At 37.6% G+C, this 23,925-nt stretch overlaps 2 protein-coding genes across 2 annotated transcripts in view; both read left to right on the plus strand.

Annotated features, from left to right (window-relative positions):
• The window catches only part of LOC306854648 (phosphatidylinositol 4-phosphate 3-kinase C2 domain-containing subunit beta-like), a 50,766-nt gene extending 44,424 nt beyond the window's left edge, over positions 1 to 6,342 (plus strand). Inside the window, exons 29-33 of the mRNA XM_079392829.1 lie at positions 592 to 709; positions 1,658 to 1,754; positions 2,816 to 2,922; positions 3,014 to 3,142; positions 4,280 to 6,342. Coding sequence (XP_079248955.1) covers positions 592 to 709; positions 1,658 to 1,754; positions 2,816 to 2,922; positions 3,014 to 3,142; positions 4,280 to 4,471 — 643 coding nt within the window. The 3' untranslated portion in view covers positions 4,472 to 6,342. The remainder of the gene's footprint in view (positions 1 to 591; positions 710 to 1,657; positions 1,755 to 2,815; positions 2,923 to 3,013; positions 3,143 to 4,279) is intronic.
• Positions 6,343 to 10,006: 3,664 nt separating this feature from the next.
• LOC306855369 (protein phosphatase 1 regulatory subunit 15B-like) lies at positions 10,007 to 15,958 on the plus strand. The gene is made up of 2 exons (XM_079394029.1): positions 10,007 to 12,600; positions 14,610 to 15,958. Exons 1-2 carry the CDS (start codon positions 10,870 to 10,872, stop codon positions 14,799 to 14,801), a joined length of 1,923 nt encoding a protein of 640 aa, XP_079250155.1. The 5' UTR covers positions 10,007 to 10,869; the 3' UTR covers positions 14,802 to 15,958.
• Positions 15,959 to 23,925: the final 7,967 nt, after the last annotated feature.

A 23,925-nucleotide genomic window follows, 5' to 3' on the forward strand; every position in this document is an offset into this window, starting at 1 on the left:
CAAATCAAAAGCTCACTGAACACATCATACACCTTGACCTTAAAGGGATAGTTTGCCCAAAAATGAAAATTCTGTCATTTACTTACCCTCAAGTTTCTTTGTTCTGTCGAACACAAAAGAAGATATGTCGAAGGATGTGGATAACCAAACACTGTTGCCGTTCCCCTTTGATTTCCATAGTATGGGGGGAAAAAAATACAATGGAAGTCAATGGGGGCCGAAATAATTCATACAGGTTTGAAACAACTTGGGCATGATGTCAATTTTCATTTTGGGGTTAACTATGCTTTTAAATGATTATTTTTTAAATAAAAAAAATAAACTCCTAACTGTAGTGGAAACTACTGCAGGTTTCTGTTATCAGTGGATATATTTAGTCTAAAAGACAGGTCATGAAAGCTGGTCGTTGTTCATTTCTTCCCAGTATTGTTTGTATCAATGTATTGAGCAATGGTAATATTCAACCAGTCAATTATTGCAAAATAAACCCATTTAGGGTCATGTAGTAATGGCTGAGTGGCAATACATAAGCCACGTGTAGCAGTGCTCTTCATGTAATTACACACCGCTCTTAATGTAATGTTCCCACAGCTTCCCCAGCCGCTTTGTGATTGGCCGGTCTCGAGGTGAGGCCCTGGCAGACAGAAGAAAAGAGGAGCTAAATGGATATGTTTGGCACTTGATCCATGCATCTCCAGAGGTGGCACAGGTAACATCTGACCCCCTCCTCCTTACATCATTGGGCTTTATACATAATTCTTGCTCTCATAATCCATGTACATTATGGTTCAAACGTTTTGGATTTGTATGATTGACAAAACGTATTTCGTGTTCACTAAGCATTTATTTGATAAAAATACAGTAAAAACTGTAATCTTAAATAACTTTATTGTAATATTTTAAAACGTAGTTTATTCATGTGATGGCAAAGCTGAAGTTTCAGCAGCCATTACTTCAATCTTCAGTTTCACATGATCCTTCTTAAATCATTCTAATATGCTGATTCACTGCTTAAGAATCATTTATTATTATTATTATTATTATCTCTGTTGAAAACAGTTGTGCTGCGTAATATTTTTGTGGAAACCATAATGTTTTTTTCATGATTTGATGAATGGAAAGTTTAAAAACAACCACATTTATTTGAAATAGATTTTTTTTGTAACACGTTTTAACTTTTTAAAATTTGTTGCATCCTTGAAGAATAAAAGTATTACTTTCTTATCTTTCTTACCCCAAGCTTTACAACAGCAGTGCAATTGAAAATAAGTTAACTTTTATATTGTGAAGTGCAAGCTTTCATTCACTAACCACACCACCCTTTTATTTTCTGAATAATTCCAATAGTCAATAGAATGTGTACAGCTCGCAGTAATTAATGTGAGTGGTTTCAGTTTGACTGGCATGCTACTTAGAAATTGTCCATGTTCTGTGAAAACACATGTTGTCTTTAACAGTCCACCCACAGGCCTATATCAGTTTTTAAGCAGAACTGGCACTACCAGCTGCCAAACGGTGAACACTTTCACTTTCTCTGCTCTGTGCTGTACATTTTAAGAATGCCACCAGATCGCATGGCATCCATACTATTACAGTGACTGTACACCTGCTTATTTTAGTGCCTGTTTTGAGCTAACGTTACCCTCTCCTTTTTCAGTGTGATCTGATCTACACCACCTTTCACCCCCTACCAAGAGATGAACGGGCAGGAAGTGTAGGAACTGTTGTTAATGCTCTCCATAATAAACCAGCAGGTATGCTGCTTGTCTTATACACACCCACATACACTTGTTATGAATCATTCACCTTACACATTCTTACATATGTAATGGATTCAAAGGTCATGCAGTTTAGCCTGTCATCACAGGAAATCGGCATGAGTTAGTGTAAAGAAATCGTTTATGGACCAATCAGCAGCAGTCCATGTGACCTTGTCTGTGACTGATACCCCCAGTACTTGGTCAGAGTTTTATCTTTAACTACTAGTGCAATGTGTCTGCAATCACACAACATAAGCCTAATGCACTGACATATGAGTTTGTGCAGGAGTTTTATAAATGGGGTCCAAGAAAAAGTGTAAAAGTTATATTAAAAATTAACTGTTTTCTACATATTGGTCAGAAATTGAGATGAAAGTATTTAATTCTTTTGACAGCACTAGTTTTATATTTGCACTTTAGATAAAGTTGTGCTACACTGAAAAACAATACTTTGAAACAATTTGCACTCAGAAATTAAGTACATTTCACAAATATTTACAAAGAAATGGCAAGTAACACACTGAATTAAACATTAAATTATTTTTGTAAATAAACCTGTTTCTTTTTTAAACAGTATGTCAAGTGAATACTGTCCAGATATTATTTTAATCTGTATTCATTTGTGTACAATACATTTAGAATTTTGTAAACAGCATGTTGTCTTTTTAAATTTCAGTGTTTTCTCACATAGTATAAATGGGAGTGTTGATATGTAGCTGCCTTTATAATTTAGGAAGGTAGTCCCTCGCAAGTGGATCCTCTTACTTGGTCTAAGGCATCACACATTTTGTAAACGCATCCGTAGTTCACTCCCTGAGAGTTTATCACAACTAGTTACATATTAAATGTCATCATGAGTAAAAGCTACTTTGTGGCAGCTGTTGCGGTCATGTTATCTGATTTGGGATAAAGGTCTCTGTTGAACAGGTTCATGTCCTGTCAGTCTGAGCTCTGGAACTCCAATTACTTTATTTACTTGACTCACCTTTAGTGTACCTTGCAAGTCAGATAAACACACACACTTGTCCACACTAAATCCAGTTCCTCTTCTCCAGATGTGTCCTGGGCTCCTGTGCCCGGTACAGTGGCAGGTGAAGTGAAGCTCTCGATTCTGTACAAGAGTGACAAGCTTTTCATTATGGTTATGCACATAAGAGGTTTGGTGAGTGTTTGACGTTACTCATATGCATATGCTCAGTGCATGTAAAAAAGGTGAGTTGGCACTCACCAATGTGTTATGGACGTTTCTTCAGCAACCCTTGCAGGACGGAACAGATCCTGATCCGTACGTCAAATTGTACCTCCTCCCAGACCCTCAGAAAACTAGCAAGAGGAAGACCAAGGCAGCCCGGCGAACATGCAACCCCACTTACAATGAGATGGTGAGATAACAACACTTTTAGACAGCACTGGTTTTTTAACAGTTGGGTTCAACTCCAAAAGTTCAAATCTTTTTGTCATAGGGAAATTATTTTTTATTTGTTTGTCATTCGCAATGCTTCATGGGATTGTTGTTTTATCCCTCAGAGCCGTTAAAGTGAATTAGTTCACTTCCAGAACACAAATTTCCAGAATAAAAATGTCATCCAAGATGTTCGTCTTTCTTTCTTCAGGCGAAAAGAAATAAAGGTTTTTGAGGAAAACATTCCAGATTTTTCTCTGTATATTGGACTTCACTGGTTGCCAATGGGATGTACAACCTCCAAATTACAGTTTCAGTGCAGCTTCAAAGGGCTCTACATGATCCCAGCCAAGGAACAAAGGTCTTATCGAAACGATTAGTCATTTTCTAAAAAAATAAATAAAAAAGATTATACTTTTTAATCACAAATGCTTGTCTTGCATTAGCTCTACGTATGCGCATCTTCACGCATTGCGTGATCACATTGGAAAAGTCATGCTTGGTTAGTTCTTTGTGTACTTCGGTTCAAAAAGGTAGGTTTTAGGCCCTAACCTACCTTTTTGAACCGAAGTACACAGACAAAGAGATTAGGGTAATCTCATTTTCTCCTCCAATTTCAAAATCATCGACATTGTTGTTTTACGTTTTTTTGTAAAGAGTGTTTGACTTTCTTTGCATGTTCACTTTGTAAACACTGGGTCGGTGCTTTCGTCTGCATCACACGTGACCTTTCCAGTGTGACTACGTAATGCGTGAGATCAAGCTAGTGCAAGACAAGCATTTGTGGTTAACAAGTATATAAATGTTACTTTTTTTTTTTTTTTGAAAATGACCAATCGTTTCGCTAATAAGACCCTGATTTCTTGGTTGGGATCGTGTTCAGCCCTTTGAAGCTGCATTAAAACTGCAATTTAGACCTTCAACCCATTGGACACCATTGAAGTCCAATATATGGAGAAAAATCCTGGAATGTTTTCCTCAAAAACCTTAATTTTTTCGAATGAAGACACTAACTAAGACTTTAAAAATTCCTATGGGGAAAAAAGCAAGCAGGCATGTTGCATTTTATTTTAATGATGATTCTTGACTGACATCAATTCGTCTTTTCTTTTGGCAGCTGGTGTATGACAAGATTCCACGTGGTGATTTGCAGCAGAGAACCATTCACCTGCGGGTACTGAGCGAGGGTGCATTCTGGGAGAACACCCTGCTGGGTGAAACCATCATCCAACTGAAGGACCTCACCCCAGGCCATCGCTGGGTTGGCTGGCACCAGCTTGGCGCTAGAGGCTCTGACATAAACCGCTAACACTTGTGTGGAAGTGAAGGATTTTACTTGTGTCCTTTGGTGTGCATGTGTTTGTGTCTGTCTTTGCTTATGGGTCGGAAGTTGGAGATGCCCAGCTGCTCAGAAGGCTGTTTCCCCCAGTGGGGGTTTGTGTTTGCTGATTCTCCTACCCAGGAGACATGTAGACTCGGTGATGGAGTGTCATCACTTGATACTATTCTGGTGGGGTACCATGCACCACGTGAACCAGATTCCAGATTTATAAAAATGTTTCTTGGTGGACAAAAACCATTTGGTGACCAGGATTGGCAGAAAGAATATTTAAAGATGAAATGACTTCCATGTGCCATATTTTTGGGGGGATTTCTGGAAAATTGTTGTCCATGAAGCTACTAAGCCCCATTTCTTGAGAATGCTAATGGAAATTTTAAGTTATTTTCTTTTTAAGATGTTTCTATATTGTGGCTCAATTTTGAGCTATGTTGTGTCTTGACATTATTTCTCTTTGTATCAGATTTAGCAGAGATTTACCTAGGAATTAGTAGCGAGGGCCGCTTTTGTACTGTAAACTTGGGCAATTTCACATTGGCTGTGGCATTTACCTGATCATGAAAAAGGGATGAACACTTGATAGTCTCTGGCTTGAAATTGTGGAATTAACTTGCTCCATATAACCACTGCAGGAAATAGCAAACAGAACAGAGTGAATGTAGATTTTTGATTATGTAAAATAGGTGGGTGCATAAAAACAAAACCATGAATTGCATGTACAGTATATTGAACAAGAGAGACAAACCATGAGGAATATGAATTTCTTTGCATAAACCTCTAAGATTTTTCTTTCCAAAATGATGGCACACAATTTTATATGCAGGAAATGCTTTTGAAGGGACTTGACTTCAGGGTCTGTGATTTTTGCCTTGAAATATAAACATAAATCGCAAGGAAATTTCTGTTTGAAAATAGTTGATTTGCATGCTGTGAAATTTGCTACAGGATAAATATTGCATTTTTGCATTTGTTTGTCAAGTACATTGACCTCACATTTTTCCAAGTTTTATTGGTTAACTTTTTTTAAAGGGAGAAAGAAATGAAAGCTTTAGACTGTAGTTCCGTCAGTATTTCCATTCCTCATTGGTATGTAAACTGCATGTAAATTAAATGCTAAATATACCACAGTAGCTTGTTTTTTTTTTTCAATTTGTGCTTCAAGATTTTGCATTCCGATTTGCTTTACTTTGCACTTGATTTAGAGAAGAACAACCTTATAGTTCACAGAAAGGGGAAATTAAGTAATTGGAAGTTACCTTAAATTTAAACTTATTTCCATATACATGTCCAATTTAACCATGTGGAATTGATGTTTGTTTAAAAAAATAAAATAAAATAGGAAAACTGAACCTTTCCATTCTTAACTGAATTTGTCTTTAAATCAATAACCTACAAGTTGAAAGTACAACCCTGTATGTCGAGGTGCTTTAACAATCCAGCAGCCTTAAGCAAACTTAGGTATAATTATCCAGGTCAAAGCAGTCCCTGTTCTGTAGCTTTTTCTAACCAGACAAACCAGCTCCATTTCAGGTATGAAGTACATTTTCTAATGACGAATGGCTGTGTGATGTTTTAACCATGGGAAATGATTGCATGCCAACCCATTACGGAAAGCTGTGTGTTTCAGAAAAGCTATATTTTTGTTGTGTATGTGCAGAGTTTGGATTTAAAGGTATTCAGTTTATATAACATCAACGGGGTTGGCAAACTTTGTGATTTATGGATTTAAAATGGGATTTATCCTAGCATTCATTTTTAGACAAAAGGTTTAATGTATTTCTTCTAATTTCAAACCATGTTTTTAAACTTTATTTGCACTTAATAAATGCACAGGGAAACTGACTTGACACTGAGTTGTTCTTACCTTGTTACCAGTTTTCCTTTGGACCACAAACCTCTACGAAGATGGTGCAATGATCACAGCTAAATGATGAAACTTGTGCAGAACACTATCTTGCATATATGCGTTTACCTTGTTTCCATTTTTTAGATGTATTTGTGTAAATCTCAGTTGTGCATGACTGACCCCAACAATCCGCTTTACTGAGACACCAGTGACTTTATCATATGCTGTTTTGGCTGCATCACACTGAGGTAAGAATTACATCAGACTGGGGTTTATCATAAAGGCTTTAATTGCCACATTACTCATCGTTCTGATTCTCTAGAGAATTATGATGACAAATGTCTCATTTGTTCATGTTAACGTATCAAATTAAAACATTCCACTGAGACCAAGTTTAATCAGGACAGCCTGGGAATAAAATTCAGCGCTTCTCAAGCAAAACTGATTGGGAAATGAATAAATGGAGTACAGGGCCTGTATTGACTAAACATCTTAATGCTAAAAGTAGCTCATAAAAATAATGTGCATGTGAGTCCTAAATTTAGGACTCCTAAATTTTTGCTCTAACAGTATTTCACAAAGCGTTTTAGCAATAAAACTAGCTCCTAAATTTGTGAAACATTAGTAGTAGTGAAAAGGACTCTTAAGTCACAAAGACCAAGCCATAAACTATCCTAAAATGGCTGTTGCCAGCAATCTGCCTTGGAACATAAACATTTTAGAAACATTTGACGATCATGAGCTTCTAAAAAAGATATCACCTTTGGTTTTGGATGTTATTTATTTATTTATTTATTTTCACTCCATAGTTGCTCTGAGAAAAGTTTGTGATGGAAGCTTATTTCCACCATGCACTGTAAAAACTTTTTTTTTCCAATAAGTTGTTTCAACTTAAAATAATTTGTTACCCTGCTGACTTTTTTAGTTTAGTCAACTTGAAATTTTAAGTTACTCAATGTTAATTTAAGGGACAACTGGAATATTTTAGTTGAACATTTTTAGTCAGCGGGGTAACAAATTATTTTGTTGAAACAACTTTTTTTTTTTTTTTTTAAGTGTGGAATGAATTAAGGTTTTTTTGTTTTTTTTAATCTAACAAAATTGAGAGAGAGTCACCTTTTAAATTTTTTAAAGCATTGGCCAATTCCTGGAGGGCAACAGTTTTGCTCCAGTCCAACCCTAATCAAACACACCTGATCCAGCTAATCACTAGGCGTGTTCGACTTGAAGCGGCGCTGCGCAGAATGATCAGTATATCAAATAATCGCGAGAGCGATAAGAAAGCAGATTATGCTTTCGAATCGCTCTCGCGGTTCTTTGATGTCATACACTGATCATTCTGTGCAGCACCGCTTCAAGTCGAACACACCTAAGGCTATTGCTGCGTCCCAATTCGCCTACTTATACTATGCCCTAAAAGTATTTTAGGGCATAGTATACTTTTTCTTCTTTTTGTGAAGAAAAAGTAGCCTACATACTTTTGAGTATGTAGCAGAATAGGCAAGCTTTGGGACATACTACTTTGTCATAGCTGCTGCTTTAATGGATGCTCGGTTGCTTAGTTACGTGCATCCTGTAACTGTTTAAACTGCCCTGTCAATCATCTTGTCCCAGTTAACATCATCCACATTTCGTTTAATTTGATTTCCTGCCGTATTGAGAGAAATAAAGAAGCACATCACGGGTCTTTCATGCGAGAACTCTGCTCATGTGTTTGCATAATGATGCATTTCAAAGTTAAACACCAAACGTATCATTATAAAAGTTCACAGTGTTGCTGCAGATGAAATATAACGTGGATAACATTAAATAAATATTTTTTTCATCAGGGTAGACATTATTTATTACTCAAATCCCTTTCTTTACCTGTCCGTCGGTCGCGCATATCCGCCATGTTTGTAGTTTTTTAACACTTTTTTGCATGTGGAAGTAATGCTAACCGAAAGTAGTAGACCATCCGGGAATCTTTGGCATACTTTTTTAAACATACTATGATTTGGGACATACTAATTATATTTTCGAATACTATTTAGGACGGATAGTATGCGAATTGGGACGCAGCAAGTGTTCACACTTGGCGTCTTTTTGGAAGCTTCCATCGTCAAGTTTACATTATAATCCTATGGAGTAAACAGTGTTTTCAAAAAAGTCCTGAGCGCTCTTCAAAACGCCACCGCCGGCGTCTTTTCCTGTAGCTCAGAGTGTCTTTTCAAGTTGAAAAAAGTTTAACTTTTACATCAAGTGCCTTTTTGACAGCTGACCGATGACAAGGAAGTGGCGAGTCGTTTCCATAACAAAAACAACAAGAAAAAGGAGAAGATTGAAGATAGGCGGTAGACAGATCGTACTAGTTTCGGAGCACAAGTTGTATGAAACAGTGCATCATCCAACCGGAGCTCCTGGACTAAATTGTTGGAAGCACCATACAGTTTACTTCCCCGTTTAATGTCGCGCTCCTACAAACGTCATTGTGAACCGACAAAACCCTCCCCGTTAACTTCAAAAGCCGACATTTCTGCAGCACACAGCACTAGGCTACAGTTGCAGCTGTTGTTATAGCAACAAAAGATGCCCTCGGCTGCTATTTGTAACCAAAACGCTGCCAGCTTTTTATTTTACTAAAAAATCACTCATGAACCTTTTCTTGTCAAAAAAGACAGTAGCCCATCACTGCAGAACAAAGATCCAGGGGGCGGGGTTGGATCTACATCTAGGGGTGGGTTTAGTGGTGGGAATGGGTAGGTTTAGGGGTGGAGATGGGTGGGTTTATGGACCAGGGGGTGGAGACGGGTAGGTTTAGGTAAATGTAAGGTGGGAGGAGTTGGATCTAGATCCAACCACACCCCCTGGATCTTGTGTTCTGCAGTGAGGACCATCTGAAAAAAGACGCCAAGTGTGAACACGCCCTAAGGTCTTCAGCATTGCAAGAAACTTCCAAGCAGGTGTGATTTGGAGCCAGGAATTGAGTTTTAGACCACTGTTTTAAAGGCTGTTTTTTTATATTATTTTTTAAAATATAATATCGCTTATTTAAAGACTGGCTTATATGTCCAGATATTGATGTTTAGTGAAAACCACAATGGAAAAGAAAAGGGAAAAAATATGCTTTTTTTGTTCATATAGCATGCACAGTCAATTCTTCATGAAGCATTATTACTGTGCCTGAGGGATTCTGCACAGGCAGTTTCTCCAAAAAAAAAAGGCTTTGCACCAAGGCACAAATGGATCTGTCAAATTCATGCTGAAAATCTCACTGAATTTAGACTAGATTAGTCAAAACGACTAGAAGAAAGCTCAAACAGATTTAGAAGACCCTGAGGGATTTATGTATATATTGCCTGGACCAGTGGTTCTCAAACCTCTCCATGAAGTACCCCCAGCACTGCACATTTTGTATGTCTCCCTATATCTGACCCACTTCAGGTCTTGCAGACAGTCTCCACTAATGAGCTGATGAGTTGAATCAGGTGTGATAGATGAGGGAGACATGCAAAATGTGCAGAACTAGGGGTACTCTAGGACACCTTTGAGAACCACTGGCCTGATCATTGCGCGACATGCACGGAACATCTTATATAACCAAGTTCCACGTGAGATCAGAATTTTACCACGGTCCCTTAGAAAGCACTAGCGCTACTGAAATTTAGAGACGCTCCCTTACAGCTTTTCTGATGAAATCTCTCCCTTTAGCTTCGCGGATAGCGAGCGAAACGGCGGCGTTAACGAGTCTGAATACCAAGTATTTCTATTTAAAACGCATTAAAAGTGAAACCGACTACTTTGACTCGATTTTGATGTTACAGCCGTTTTTTCTCTTACAACTTACAGTATTTTCTTCCGAAAACGCGGCAGCTGGGCTAGATTGAGGTGACAGCAGACAGACAGACAGTTGAAGAACCGACGCTCGTTTCCCTTCAGACGTCATAATGGCTTTTGTTTCAAGCTTTCATTTGGAGTATACCAGCCTTTCTTACTCTTACACCACCTCAAAATGCCTTTCCATTCCTTCTGCTGTTTCTACAACCCCTTCAAACCGAAATAAGTTGTGTTATTTTCCTCAGGACGGCACAGTTGGCGTTAACACTGCGGTCAATATGGACGCTGAAGCTATTCGCGCGAGCCGGCTCGGACTCAACACAGCCTAAACGACATGGACACTTCCATTTACCCGGAGAATATTTATCTGTACTCATGGATGGTATTAAGGGCTGAAAGGAATGAGAAACGGAGTGTTTTGCTTTTTTCGTAGCTAACATTTAGCCATATATTAAAGCTTGTTGTACGTTAGCTGCTTTAGCCAGCTAAGGCCAAACTTGGGTTGTATTAGAAAAGCTGTTATGCATTAACTTAGTAGCATTTAGAGATATTGAAACATTCTAAACTCGAGCACTTTTATGCAAATTAAGTCTAAACAGCGCGTTTAAGGAGCGGCCACTTATAAAGGAAGTAACTAAAGTTAATAGTTAGCTTGTACCGTTTTTCGTTTTATGTAGTTCAACGCATTTCATATTTTTTCAGAAGTATGAGCACACATGGACACTTTTCTCAAGTGGACACGCGGTCCACGCGTGACAGTGACGAGCGCGCTGACGACTCGTGGATAAGCGTCTTCTCTTTAGTTTCAAGGCCTGCGTGGTCTCTCCTGCAGAGGTATTTCCCCGGAAGAACGCAAACAGCATTTGAAATGAAGTCAAGTCTCGATATGGGAAGCTCTCTGGCCCCTCTGAAAGTGGCATACTTCCAGTGCCAGCATGAAAACGCGTCTGGCGCGTCCTCTGGAGACCCAGGGACTCTTTCCTGGTTCACGCACGATTCGTTGAGTGAACTGGGAATTCAGAGGACCTCCCAGAAATATTTTAGTCTTCAAAAGCAAGGGTCGGTCGGATACCTCAGAACGGCGAGAAACTTAATCACCCAGGTGTTACAGAACAAGGAAAAAAGGCGCGCGAAACCGGAAAACGGATGCGTTTTGAGCCCGGATACGCTGTCCGTGCGAACCCCAAACAACTGGCGGTGGGGCGGATTTTTGGAGGCCGATGACAGACCTCCAAACTGGCTACTAAACGTAGCACAAAGCAGAAAAGAGTCTGATACGAGCTGGCAGCATTGTGGAGAACATCACAGTGTCGGCTATTGTCAAAGCGATGATGGGCGGTCAATGCACAACGAAAGCGCTGGACCCTTGTGCTCTAAAGAGGTAACCCACAATGCAATCCTGCCAAAAGCAGAATCCCTCCCAAACTCATACCAGCTTCCACTAGATGTTGAGCAGCAACTACTAGTTTTTAGTAGAGCCTACAATGAGGTGGCAATTCTGACTCCAGACCAAGATAATGGCTACTCCAGCTTGGAGGAAGAACACTCAAATAGTAAGCTTCACATGAGGCTGCTTTCCCAGGAACAGGAGGTGTCGGAAACAGCCAGCCCTGTTGCCTCCGAGGACGGCTCATCTCAGACTAACACTACAAGGAGCGAGTTCAATAGTGAACCTGTCACTAGTGAGGTAGAAATTAAGGAAAGAGAGGAAGAGGACTCTGAAAAGAAAGCAGAAACAGTTCCAGCTGCTGAAAACTTGGCCTTTTTAGCTGCTCCTCAATGTCAAAACAAAGTCATCGCCTACATCATGGGCAGCCCTTGCAGCGGCGAATCCGAATCGGAGGATGATGGTGATTGGGACAGTAATGACGATGATGGCTTTGACAGCGAAGGCTCATCCCACTTCTCAGATTCTGAGGACCTAGATGAGAGCGATGATGAATCTGAAGAAGATTCAGATGGAGAGGAGGCCAACTCTGAGACTGAGAGGCTGTGGAATTCTCTGTGCCAAAACGGAGATCCTTATAACCCGAGGAACTTCACAGCATCCATAAGGACTGCCTCCAAGCCAAGCCCTGCGACTACAGACTCTTCCGTCTCAGAGTCTCCGCCAGCGCATATGTCCTCCCGGCTTTCGCCGCCTCCATTGTCACCCTCAATCTCAGAGAATGAGTCCAGCGAAGACGCCTGTGAGATGGACGAGGAAGAGAATCGGAGATTGTGGAACTCTTTCAGCTGCTCAGCAGATCCTTACAGCCTCCTCAACTTCCAGGCCCCCGTACAGACTCAGAAAACCACCAAAGGGCGCCGGATGGAGAAAGTGCTTGGAACGCCTCGCTACAAGAGAGAGGAGGCTGAGGAGAGGCTGGACAGTGGATTCTCAGAGATTTCCCATGTGCCATGCTCAAGCAGTGCCACGGCTGTTCAGCTGAAGAAGGTTTGTATACATTGTTAATGCATTAATTAGGGTCATTCTAGTCTGAAACTACTTATACAGTTATCTTTCTGAAGGTTTTGTTTGTTTACAAGGTGTGCTATAGTGAGGTAGACTTAAGAACACATGTCTGGAATGGCTGAATGAATCAGATGGAGAAATTAACTCCTCCTTTGACTCATGCAGTTGTTATTAGTCTAGCTATAAACTAAGACCAGTTTTGTTGCAGTTTTGTCCACTTTGTTTAAAATTCTGGTAAAATCCTGGTTAAGTTCATTAAGGGACCGGGCAAGCAATTTCCTAGGAGAGTCAATTTTAAACGGCCAACATGCTCTTTTTAATATCTAACATAGTTGTTTTAGATAAGATAAGAATTTATTGAACCCTTGGAGGAAATTGAGGTGTTTGCAGCAGTGACACAAAGGAACAAATTAATAGTAGGTATAAGAAAATGGTAACACTTGAAAATAAGCTTCAATTAGGTAACATGAACTAAAAAAAATACAATCACTTTTACATAATTTATTAATCAAGGTTAATGTTAGCCCTGGGGTCAGTAAGAATGTTTTTCTTTTTTTTTAAAGAAATTAATACTTTTATAAAACAAGGATGCATTAAATTGACAAAGTGTCAGTAAAGACCTTTTATAATGTTACAAAAGATTTCTATATCAAATAAATGCTGTTCTTTCTACTCGAGTCCTGAAAAAGACTATCATAGTTTCCACAAAATATTAAGCAACCAAACACCAAATCTGCATATTAGAATGATTTCAGAAGGATCATGTGATACTGAAGACTAATGACTGCTGACAATTTAGCTTTGACATCATAGGAATAAATTAGATCATGAAATATATTAAAATAGGAAACAATTATTTTAAAAAGCAATAGTATAATATTTTTTGATTAAATAAATGCAGCCAAGTTTTTCAAAAACATAAAGTACAGATCCCAAACTTTTGAATGATACTTAACTGTACATTGCATAATTCATTTTTAACATTTTTATTTAGTCCGCATGAAACGGTGAATAATAATATACATATTAATAAATTAACAATCTAGATTAATACATTTTGTAAAAAGTGTTGCCAAGAAAGTAAAGTTGCATAACTGAATAATATTACAATAAGAATAAAGTAAGAGAATACAGAATAAATTGTGCCTTTTGTGTAATTCAAGATTTTCATTTGATTTATTTAATTGTAATGATGGTTAACGGCCTTAGGTCTTTACCAGTCCAACAATTTATTGTATATGCATGATGATAATCTTTTATTCTATGCGACTGGTAGCAACAGTTAATCTTCTTTCTCAGTACCATTCTGCCTTATTTCCGTTGTTTGACAATATGGCAGTATAGGCCAGCTTGAGAAAATGATGTAAAACCATGCAATATCATTTTCTACCCTTTTTTTTTTTTTTTTCTCCCCTCTCCTGCCTGTGATGATCTGATGCAATGGTTCCATTTTGCTGTCTCTAGGGAGACTGAGTTTGTGCTCTGCCCATTACTCATTATCACTTGATAGCGTGCTGCATTTCATGTCTCTGGCATCACACTAGCCAGAGTCATTAGATTTGGTCTGAGGTGATGGCACTCCCAACCACTCAGATGCCTTATGAGCAATCATGTACTCACTCACACATACATCAACAGTTTAGAGGAAATCACGTTACTTAGCAACAGTGAAAGGGTGAATCTGAAAAGGGAGGAGAAATAAGAGCATTGGGTGGTAATTTTACTGTGAATCCATTATAAAGCAAGGATAAGTTTGCCTGCCATGTTCATTTGTAGTTCTGAAGTTGAAAGGGCCGTTTTGTTTTAATTAGTATTTTTGCTTTATTTTATTGGTTACTGTCTCTCATTTGATTGCTTTTAAGAATGCCAGGTTTTAATAATGCAGAATGCACTGCCCATATAATAACATGTTTGTATATGTATAATATGTAATAACTTGATAAACGGTAGTCTAAAAACACTTTTTTTTTTTATTATTATTCTTTTCACAGGTGACATTTGTAGAAGAGGTCGAGGAGTTCTATGCCAGCAGCGATGAGGACCGTCATGGACCCTGGGAGGAAATCGCCCGGGACCGCTGTCGTTTTCAGCGCCGTGTTCAGGAAGTTGAAGAGACTATCAGCTACTGCCTTTCTCCAACTTTCCGTCTGGACACTTTTCAAAGACTACACAGTACTAGCTAATTAGCCTTGTTTGTTGTTTGACAGCAAGTGTAAACGATGAATAAGAAATAATATATATCAATAGTTTAATTCAGGGCATCAGGAGGCCCTTCAATGTTCAAAGGGCTCACATGTCACAAATCCAAGGAACTCTGTAGTTCCTGCCAGGGAAGGTCACCTCACTTGAGTCTGCTGAATTGTTTTGTGCTGAGTGTCGTGTGGATTCTGGAAATATGCATTTTGTTTTGGTTTTCTTTGTCACAAGTCACGCTGTCCTTTTTAGCCCTTAATACAATAGTTTCAGTTTAAGGAGAAAAAAAAAGAGGAGCTACATGTCATGTCCTTTTAATTGCAGGATTCCCACTCATCCCTATTGGAGGATTGATTTAGTTATTTATATGATTTGGTTTTGTGATGCACGAACAGTACACAAAAGTCCCCTAACTTCACCCCGTGAAGCAACATTAACATTCATCTTTCTCTTAGAACTGTATTAGTGTAAAAGTATTCTGGAGGGGAAGTGAAGTGTTAGCTTTCTAATCCCTGTTGTTTTCAACTTGCAGGCCTTATAAACCCCTCGTGTTGTAACCTCAACGCCAAAGATAACATACTTCTGCTCTGCAAAGGATCATTAAGCCAGGCCTCAGTGTTTGATGCCACAGGGGCGCACCGGGTGAACAGTTCCCCAGAGTAATCACACTCATTAACCACATTAAACCTAGTGGTATTTTGCCGGAGCTGAGCAATGCTTATATCAGTGTCTGTTCCTGTGTTAGAGTGAAGATATATGAGCGTGGGCCTTAGTGCAATGTATTTGCATGATCCTAAATGGAAAGATGTTCTTTTCCTTATCACTATTTATTGGACACAACCATAGGTGGAAATCACTGTCGGTAACTGAGTTTTTCTCTGTGCTTTGGACTGTGGCAGCTGTGACAAACATAGTAAAATCTTGACTATAAAGGTGAAATGCAGGGACAAAATGCATGTTTTTGATTTGAACTATAATATGCTTGATGTTGAAGCATAAAGGTAATTTGTTAATCAGTATAATTAACATAAAAGCATTTTATTTTTGTAATACATTTTACCAGTTAAGCATCTGTAATGGGATTTGCGACAAAACAGACTAGTCTTATTCAAATTAAAATTCAATAAATAGCAATGCAGAAAAATTGACTGTTGTGTACTTTTAAATTTTTTATAGAGGATGTTTTATGTATTTACTTGCTCCTAACCTCCTGAGACTCTGCGTCCTCGTATGAAGACTATTTTAGTGAATTTCTCTGAGACGACACGTGCCACAGTTTTAAGTCTGGATATCCTGTACAGAGCACATTAAGGGCTCTTCAGAGATACTAAATGTTTGGATGTTTCACCATGACCACTCCCTCTCCTTGGTCTTCAAAAATGTCTGATATTAATTTAGTGACACTCTTATGATAATATTTTGTAATTATAATTTAAATCAAATTTTTAAACTGTGTCATAAATCAACATCTCAGGAAAATGTTATGGGGTTTCAAATCAAAATATGACTTTCTGTTACGAAACAGGACCTTGATTTCATAAATGTCCTCATATGAGGACACCCCGGGACTAAAATCATATTTATTTTTACGCATTTTGGAGCCACAACAAATGAATAGGGAAAGAGATTATAGTTCAGTATTCGATGAAATATTATATATTATTATGAAAATCTTGTCAATTAATACTCCCTTTATTAAACTTATTTTTTCATTACATGTTGACCCAAAAACACATTAATATGCAAATTAGATTTAGTTTATAGATACATTGTATATAATGAGAAAACCCGTTTATGGCAATTTTACAATTTTAAAATTTGAGTCCCGATGTCCTCTACCAAAGACATAGCATAACTTATGAATGAAATATAATTTAAGTTTTTTTTTTTTTTTTTTATGCTCTAAAGTCTAAACAATGTAATGACATGGAAAAAAACAAATTTATTCCTAAAACTTTTATTTTGTATAGCATGCATCTAAATTAAAATTTATCTGTTATATTAATCTGGACCAAACAGGTTCCTTGTTCAAACAGGAGCATTTTCCCCTCCAATTCCTATTTAGAACAGCGATACTAAAGGTCTATATTTATATTTTATCAGGCTATGTATTTTTCCTTGACTGTTTTAGTCACTGAATGTTTAGAGAGAAGGACAGGAAAGTATGCACCTTCATTATTTAGAATAAATAAACATTAGGCTAAGAAATGAGAAATATTTTTATGTCCACATGTGATTATTTCTTAAACAGCCAGTAGATGGCGCTGTGAGTGTTATGACATTATGGCGCGCAGAATAATATTTGAATTTGTACATAGAAAACACTGCATGTCACTAGAGGGCGCTGTATACTTTTTTTTTTTTTTTTTTTTTTTTAAAGCCAATGTGCGATGCAAGTGGTTTAAAAAAAAACAAGATGTAACAAAGGACCACATTTATAGTAGACTATTTGTATACAAGCAGTTGTTGCTGTTTTTGCTTGTTTATGAAACAATAAAATGCTACCTAAACTATCAATCACTCTACTTAAACACTAAATTCCTACTGGAATAAGAAAAAGAAAAAAAAAAGTCATAGACTCCTTCAGAATCACACTTGCGCAGGTGCTTAGGCCTCTCTGGCTTGCAAGAAGCAACATAGGCCTACAATGTATGGTAATTGCAGTAATCTTCTGTATTGATAGAGGCATGTGGACATGTGAACAGCTATCTGATGTGTTTATAGGCACGACTCTGCAGTGTGTCTGTTACAGTTGTGAGTTTGTGGAATGTGAGGTACATTAAAGCCAGCTGTAGATTCAGCAACTGAAATATGAGCACAATCACCTGCCACTGACTCTTAGCACTCTGTGCTCAAGAAATATTTCTTATAGATGTAAGAAGATACATAGATGTTCATCCAGGCTGAAGAACTGCTTCTATTTTAAAATGTAATCTATTCCAGTGAAGTTAAAGCAGAATTTTCAGCAGCTATACTTCAGTTTTTAGTGTCACTTGATCCTTCAGAAATCCTTTTAATATGTTGATTTGGTGCTTACGGAACATTTCCTCTTATTTATGCCAAAAACAGTTGTGTTGCTCACGTATTTATTTTATTTTATCTTTTATTTTTGTAACATTGATTTAAGATTCTTCGATGAATGGAAAGTCTTTGTTGAAAAGAACTGCAATTATTTGAAAAATCTTTGTTTGAGTGTGTGTGCATTTGTTATAAGATAATTATTCTGCATGTTTTATGAAGTCATAGTAATCGAAAAGCTACATAAAATGTTTCTAACTTGTTCATGTATTACTACAAAACCATTAAAAAACTACTGAAGGCAAAAAAAATTATATATATATATATATATATATATATCCTCCTAGTATGTATGTATGCACAGTATATATGTGTCTGTGTGCATGCATGTAGCTCAGTTTATAAAGGGTTAATCCATGGCTCTAAACCGGAAACACGCATGCCATTGGTGGGCTTCTTGCCTAGGGGTGGGCTATGAGAGATTACAGTTTCATTTCTCCCTCTTTCTTTAATTAAATGGAGAAAAACAGCAGCTGTGATGGCGCCACCCACAGCTCCGTTCTGCACTGTACCCATCAACGTTATGGTCCCTCATCCATCTCTCCCTCTCTCTCCGCCTTCCCTCCCTTCATTTTCCAACCAGAGATGACTGGCAACTCAGAGTGAGTCATGTGACACTTAAATACCCAGGGATTTTCAGTGAGCATGCTCCATAGTGTCCCTCCTCCCCTCCTGCCTCCATTTCTCCGGTGTGCTTGTCACTCCCTCCTTTATCCATCCTTTCCTGAAAGGGGGATGCTGTTATTGTAGCATCTCGCCGTGACTGCCTGCACCAGCTTGTCTTGTTGCTGTTGTCAGTAGTGTTGCGTATAAAAGGACGTTAATTTATTAATTTTTAAAAAATTTTAGACTCATTATTTTGTATTTTTAACATTGTAATTATTTTTTATTATTATATTTATATTTTATCGTGTGGACATATCAAGAATATCCAAACAAGCTTGTACTGGTAAGTCTTGATATTTGTGTATGTGGGATTTTTTTTTTCTTTCATGTTTTAAATTTTTAAAAAATTCTATCTAAAAAATGTGCCAATTTTACGACTGTTTTGGCGTAACATTTGTTTGACATTTTTTTGAGTGTGTTCACACACTTATGATTAATTGATATGAGAAGCTTTTAAGTGAATATTTTATATCCATGAACAAAAAAACGTGGACGGAACATCCTGTACAACATGCTGAACATTTTCATCCGGTTGGTCCACATCATGGTACATGCATCATTTTTGGGGTGTTGTCGGTGATTACAGATGCTGGGGACCCAGCAGATGGGCTTCGAGCCTGTTTGCCCCCCCCAGAGTGCCGCCACCTGTCTGTCTTTCATTCTCTTTTGCCTCTGTATGTCTCTTTTTGCTACTCTGTCAATCCCAGGTTTGTTCCAATCAAGTGCCGTCCCGCATGCAGAGTATCCCAGCAAATCTGAGAGAGAGAGAGCTTTGCCAAGCCAGAGCTTTTTGGATGAACCGCACTTAGACTGAGAGGATAAACTCAATTGACTTAAACAGGCATCCTGTTTAGCGCCTGGTTGTGTAATGGATTTCTCCCGGTGGGGGGTGTGCAGTCTTGATTCGGATAAATGTTGCTCGTCTCTAAAAAGGACTGATTTTCATATGAAGCACTAATCGAATATAAAGTCGTGTTTGGTGCCTAAAGCCATCTGAATCCAAATAATTGGAGTTTTCTTAGATTAAATGGCATTTAAATTGATTTGTGACACGCTTTAATGAGGGAGAGTGTTTATGTAAGTTTTTGCAGAAAAGGGATGAATGCGGCGCTTTGCCCCTTAAAAAAGACACATCTGTTCTGGAAGCACACTAGCTCTCTGTCCCAGTGTATCTGTTTATGTTGCCACTCGCTCTTCTGTTTATCTGCCGTGTGATTGGTTTGTGCAAAGGAAATGCATTTTGTCTCTGCTTCTCATTGGTTGTAGCATGTAGGATCTATGTTGATGGCTGGTAACGCTGGTTGTGGTTTGTGTGAAAGAAATGTGTGCGTACATGTGCATCTCTGTCGTCCCTGTCTCTTGTGTGCATCAGCTTCGCTCTCTGATGCAGTGCTGATACTGTGAGCACCCAGAGCAAATACTGAGTAGTAATGGAATGCGGTACTTCTAGATCAGGCTGCTGGAGAACCCAGTACTGCACATTTTGAGGCATCCTAAAGGGGCCGTTGTCTCAAAAATGAAGATTTAATCATCATTTTCTCAGCCAAACCTGCATGACTTTCTTCATTCGGTGGAAAACGAAACAAAACAAAAAATATATTTTGAAGAATATGCTGGTTGCTCATTTTCATTTAATGAGTGACGGACTTGGGCTGTCAAGTTCTAAAATTACTCTATAAAAGCAGTCCATATGACTCATGTTCTGTATTCCAAGTATATTCCAAAAGCCATATGAAAGCTTAGAAAGTAGTTATTCACTGAAAAACGTGGGCCTCCGTTTTGATGCATGGTTTATTTTTGTTTTTCAGTTTATGTGACTTAACGTATCACTAATTGTCAAAGCAATAACTAAATCAGCATACTATCATCTCAAAAATATTGCAAGAATTTGATGTTTTGTCTCCAATCAAGACTTGGAGAAACTTGTTCATGCCTTTATCACCAGCAGGGTGGATTACTGTAATGGTCTCCTCACCGGCCTTCCCAAGAAGACCATTAGACAACTGCAGCTCATCCAGAACGCTGCTGCCAGAATTCTGACTAGAACCAGAAAATCTGAGCATATCACACCAGTCCTCAGGTCCTTACACTGGCTTCCAGTTACATTTAGGATTGATTTTAAAGTACTTTTACTCGTTTATAAGTCACTCAATGGCCTAGGACCTAAATATATTGCTGATATGCTCACTGAATATAAACCAAACAGACCACTCAGATCATTAGGATCGAGTCAGTTAGAAATACCAAGAGTTCACACAAAACAAGGGGAGTCTGCGTTTAGCTATTATGCGGCCCGCAGCTGGAACCAGCTTCCAGAAGAGATCAGATGTGCTAAAACATTAGCCACATTTAAATCAAGACTCAAAACTCATCTGTTTAACTGTGCATTTGAATGAGCACTGTGCTATATGTCCGAACTGACTGCAATGAATTTTATGTATAATCATTTTCTTTAAATTTATTTTAAATCATTTTCTATATCATTTTAAAATTCCTTGTTTTTATTATTCTTATTTCCATGTTTTTATTGATTTTAATGTCTATTTCACTTTCTTTTATGTAAAGCACTTTGAATTACCACTGTGTATGAAATGTGCTATATAAATAAACTTGCCTTGCCTTGCCTTAAGCAATGTTGATAAAAGCCCTTGAAAAATGAAAAAAAAGGGACAAATTATGGCAAAATAAAAATCTAAGAAAGCAAGATGCAAATTTAAAAATAGCTGTGTGTGAGTATAAGTCAGCTGTTTTGGAATAAATATAAATATGGAATTATTTTTTTCATTTATTCTATTCTGCACTGATTTAAAGGGAAAGAATTCTGTCAAATAGAAATTCTGTAAATGTCAAGCTTTTTCAAGCAAAGCATCTCACAAAATAGGTGTGTTAGAATAAAAAAACAATAGATATAAATAGATTTTATTTACTTCATTTTCTGCAATGATATAAAAGGTTTTTAAATAAATGTGTAAAGCTAATCTGAGAGTTTGACATTCTGTTGGTAGCTGAAATCATTATGAAATCAACTGAAATATTTGACAAATATTTTCCCCCCTAATTGTTTGCAATATGGGCAGTGCATATTTTAAAAAGCCAGTGAGATGAGGCACTGAGGGTCCATTACATGCTCTTGGTGCTTTTATTTATTTATTTAGTTAGTTATTTTTGAGGAACATTTCATTTGTCTTGTTTCCAACTGGGCATTTTTAGAAGAGTACCATACCGTTTTCAGCTCTCTATAACGCTTTGCTGAATGTCTTTAGCTGTTGGCTCAATTGTTCTGCCATTTACTTTTTTAGCACTGTGCCAAATCAATGTCTCAGCACTTAACTAACATACACACCAGCAGATATATCATATTTATTGTTTGAAATCATCTAGCACTGTTACTGCCTTCATGTTGCTTCAGTGTTTACGGGGGTGGTGTTATCTTTCAGCACATGCTTTAGGGAATGGAATTAGGCATGGAAAAGTGCACAGCGTTTAGCAAGATAGCCTCCATCATTGTCCTTAGTGGATTACTGTGAGCCAGACAGTGTAGGAGGAGAGGTGCTGTGCTGGAGAGAGCCCGGCATTAAAGAGTTAATCTGCTCACTCATCACCTTTATTGGGGGGGGGCATTAAATATACGGTAGGCCCACAAGGTATTTGAACACTTAAGCCACACTTAAAGATGTATGAATATCATTGGATTAGATGTCTGAATATCAGTCTAACTCAGTAAAACTATTACAAATAAAGCTGGAATAATTTTGAAATATAAATGTTTCAAATAGGTTAACTTTAAATTAGAAAATTAGAAAAAATTGAATTAAAATGATAAAGCTTTCCTCAGGAACTAAATTAAATAAAATAAGTTTAACTTGCAGTACAAAATAATAAATTAAATAAATAAAAAATAATAAAACTATGTACAAAAAAATGAAATATAATAATTCTATTAATTATTTTAAACAAATATTAATGAATAGTATCATTGTATATAAATAATATTAAAATAACACAGATCCAACTGTCATTTATTATGAAGAAACGTACTGAAATAAAAGAAGGTTAAGTTGAAGTGCTAAATTTACTAAAAGTTAAACTGAAATAAAAATAAAAATGACAAAAGTACAAAATCGATTTAAAATTTTTTTGACTAATATTAAAAGGAAAACTGAAAATGTAAAAAGCAGAATCAAAATGTTAATAAATACAAGAGTACTAAAATAACATAGATTCAACTGGCATTCATTATGAAGAAACTTACTGAAATAAAATAAGCTTCAGTCAAAGTACTAATATAAAATAAAATATAAAGCTATACTAAAGTAGTATATAAATATTACTAAAATAACTGACATGTATTTATTTATTTTTTTAAATAAACATACAAACACACTTTCGAGAAAAAACATCCAAAAAAATCCAAAAAGTTAATTGCATATGTTACTTTGCATATGTTATGCAATTAAATAAACTTTTAATTAAGGGTCCAAATTAGTGTTTTGGGGACAGCCATGGCCATTTTCTGAGACGGGAATAGAGGGCCACATTTGAATAAGTGGGAGAGGAAAGGAAAGGTGAGGTGAAAGAGTGAGACATGACAGATGGAGATTGTTTGGAATCAGGTGCATTTTTTCCCCAGGGCTCAATGATTCTTTCAATGCACCCAGAACCTGTTTACTCTGGATTCTGACACTAACCCATTTATATGTTTATTCTTGCATAGAAATGGGTACTTATGCATATTTTATAAACACAGTGGACATCCGAGCATGGTGGCTCATAGATGAGACAGATTGCCTCTGTCTCTGGCCCGTTTAGCACAGGGGACCAGGTGGCCTGCCAAAAGATGTGCCAAACCCGCAACAGATCGCACTCAACTGGAGCTTAACCCTTTTAACTCCCGTCGCTTGCCACTCCACACCAATAGGAAATGACTGGCACCGTCCAAGGGTGTTAATCCCTATTTGGATCATGCGGTGGTTGTTTCACCTACACTGGATGGTTTGGCGAATCAGCTGACCAACCTTGACCAATCAATCAGTTGCGGTGTGCATGTGAATCTGATCTACTGACCTCCAATGACACCCTGAGGTCCACAGGAGTATGGTAGTATGGCAATGATAGCCCAAGTGGCCTGATGTTCACCTGCTGTGACAAGCTGTTCAACCGGAATGATTGAACTATTCAGCTGGAATTAAACTATTCAACTGAATGATTCTGGAAAAGCAGATAAATATGCGAGTCAGTCTTCAACCAAGAACCTGGTAGAGCTTATCACGCCATTCAGGTATTTACAGAGCTGAAAACAGATCTAAAATATCTCCCACATTTCCATATTTTCCGCAGTATGGGGTGTCAGACCTTTTGATTTATTTGATA

The sequence above is a fragment of the Barbus barbus genome (assembly GCF_936440315.1).
Source record: "Barbus barbus genome assembly, chromosome: 35".
Lineage (NCBI taxonomy): Eukaryota > Metazoa > Chordata > Actinopteri > Cypriniformes > Cyprinidae > Barbus > Barbus barbus.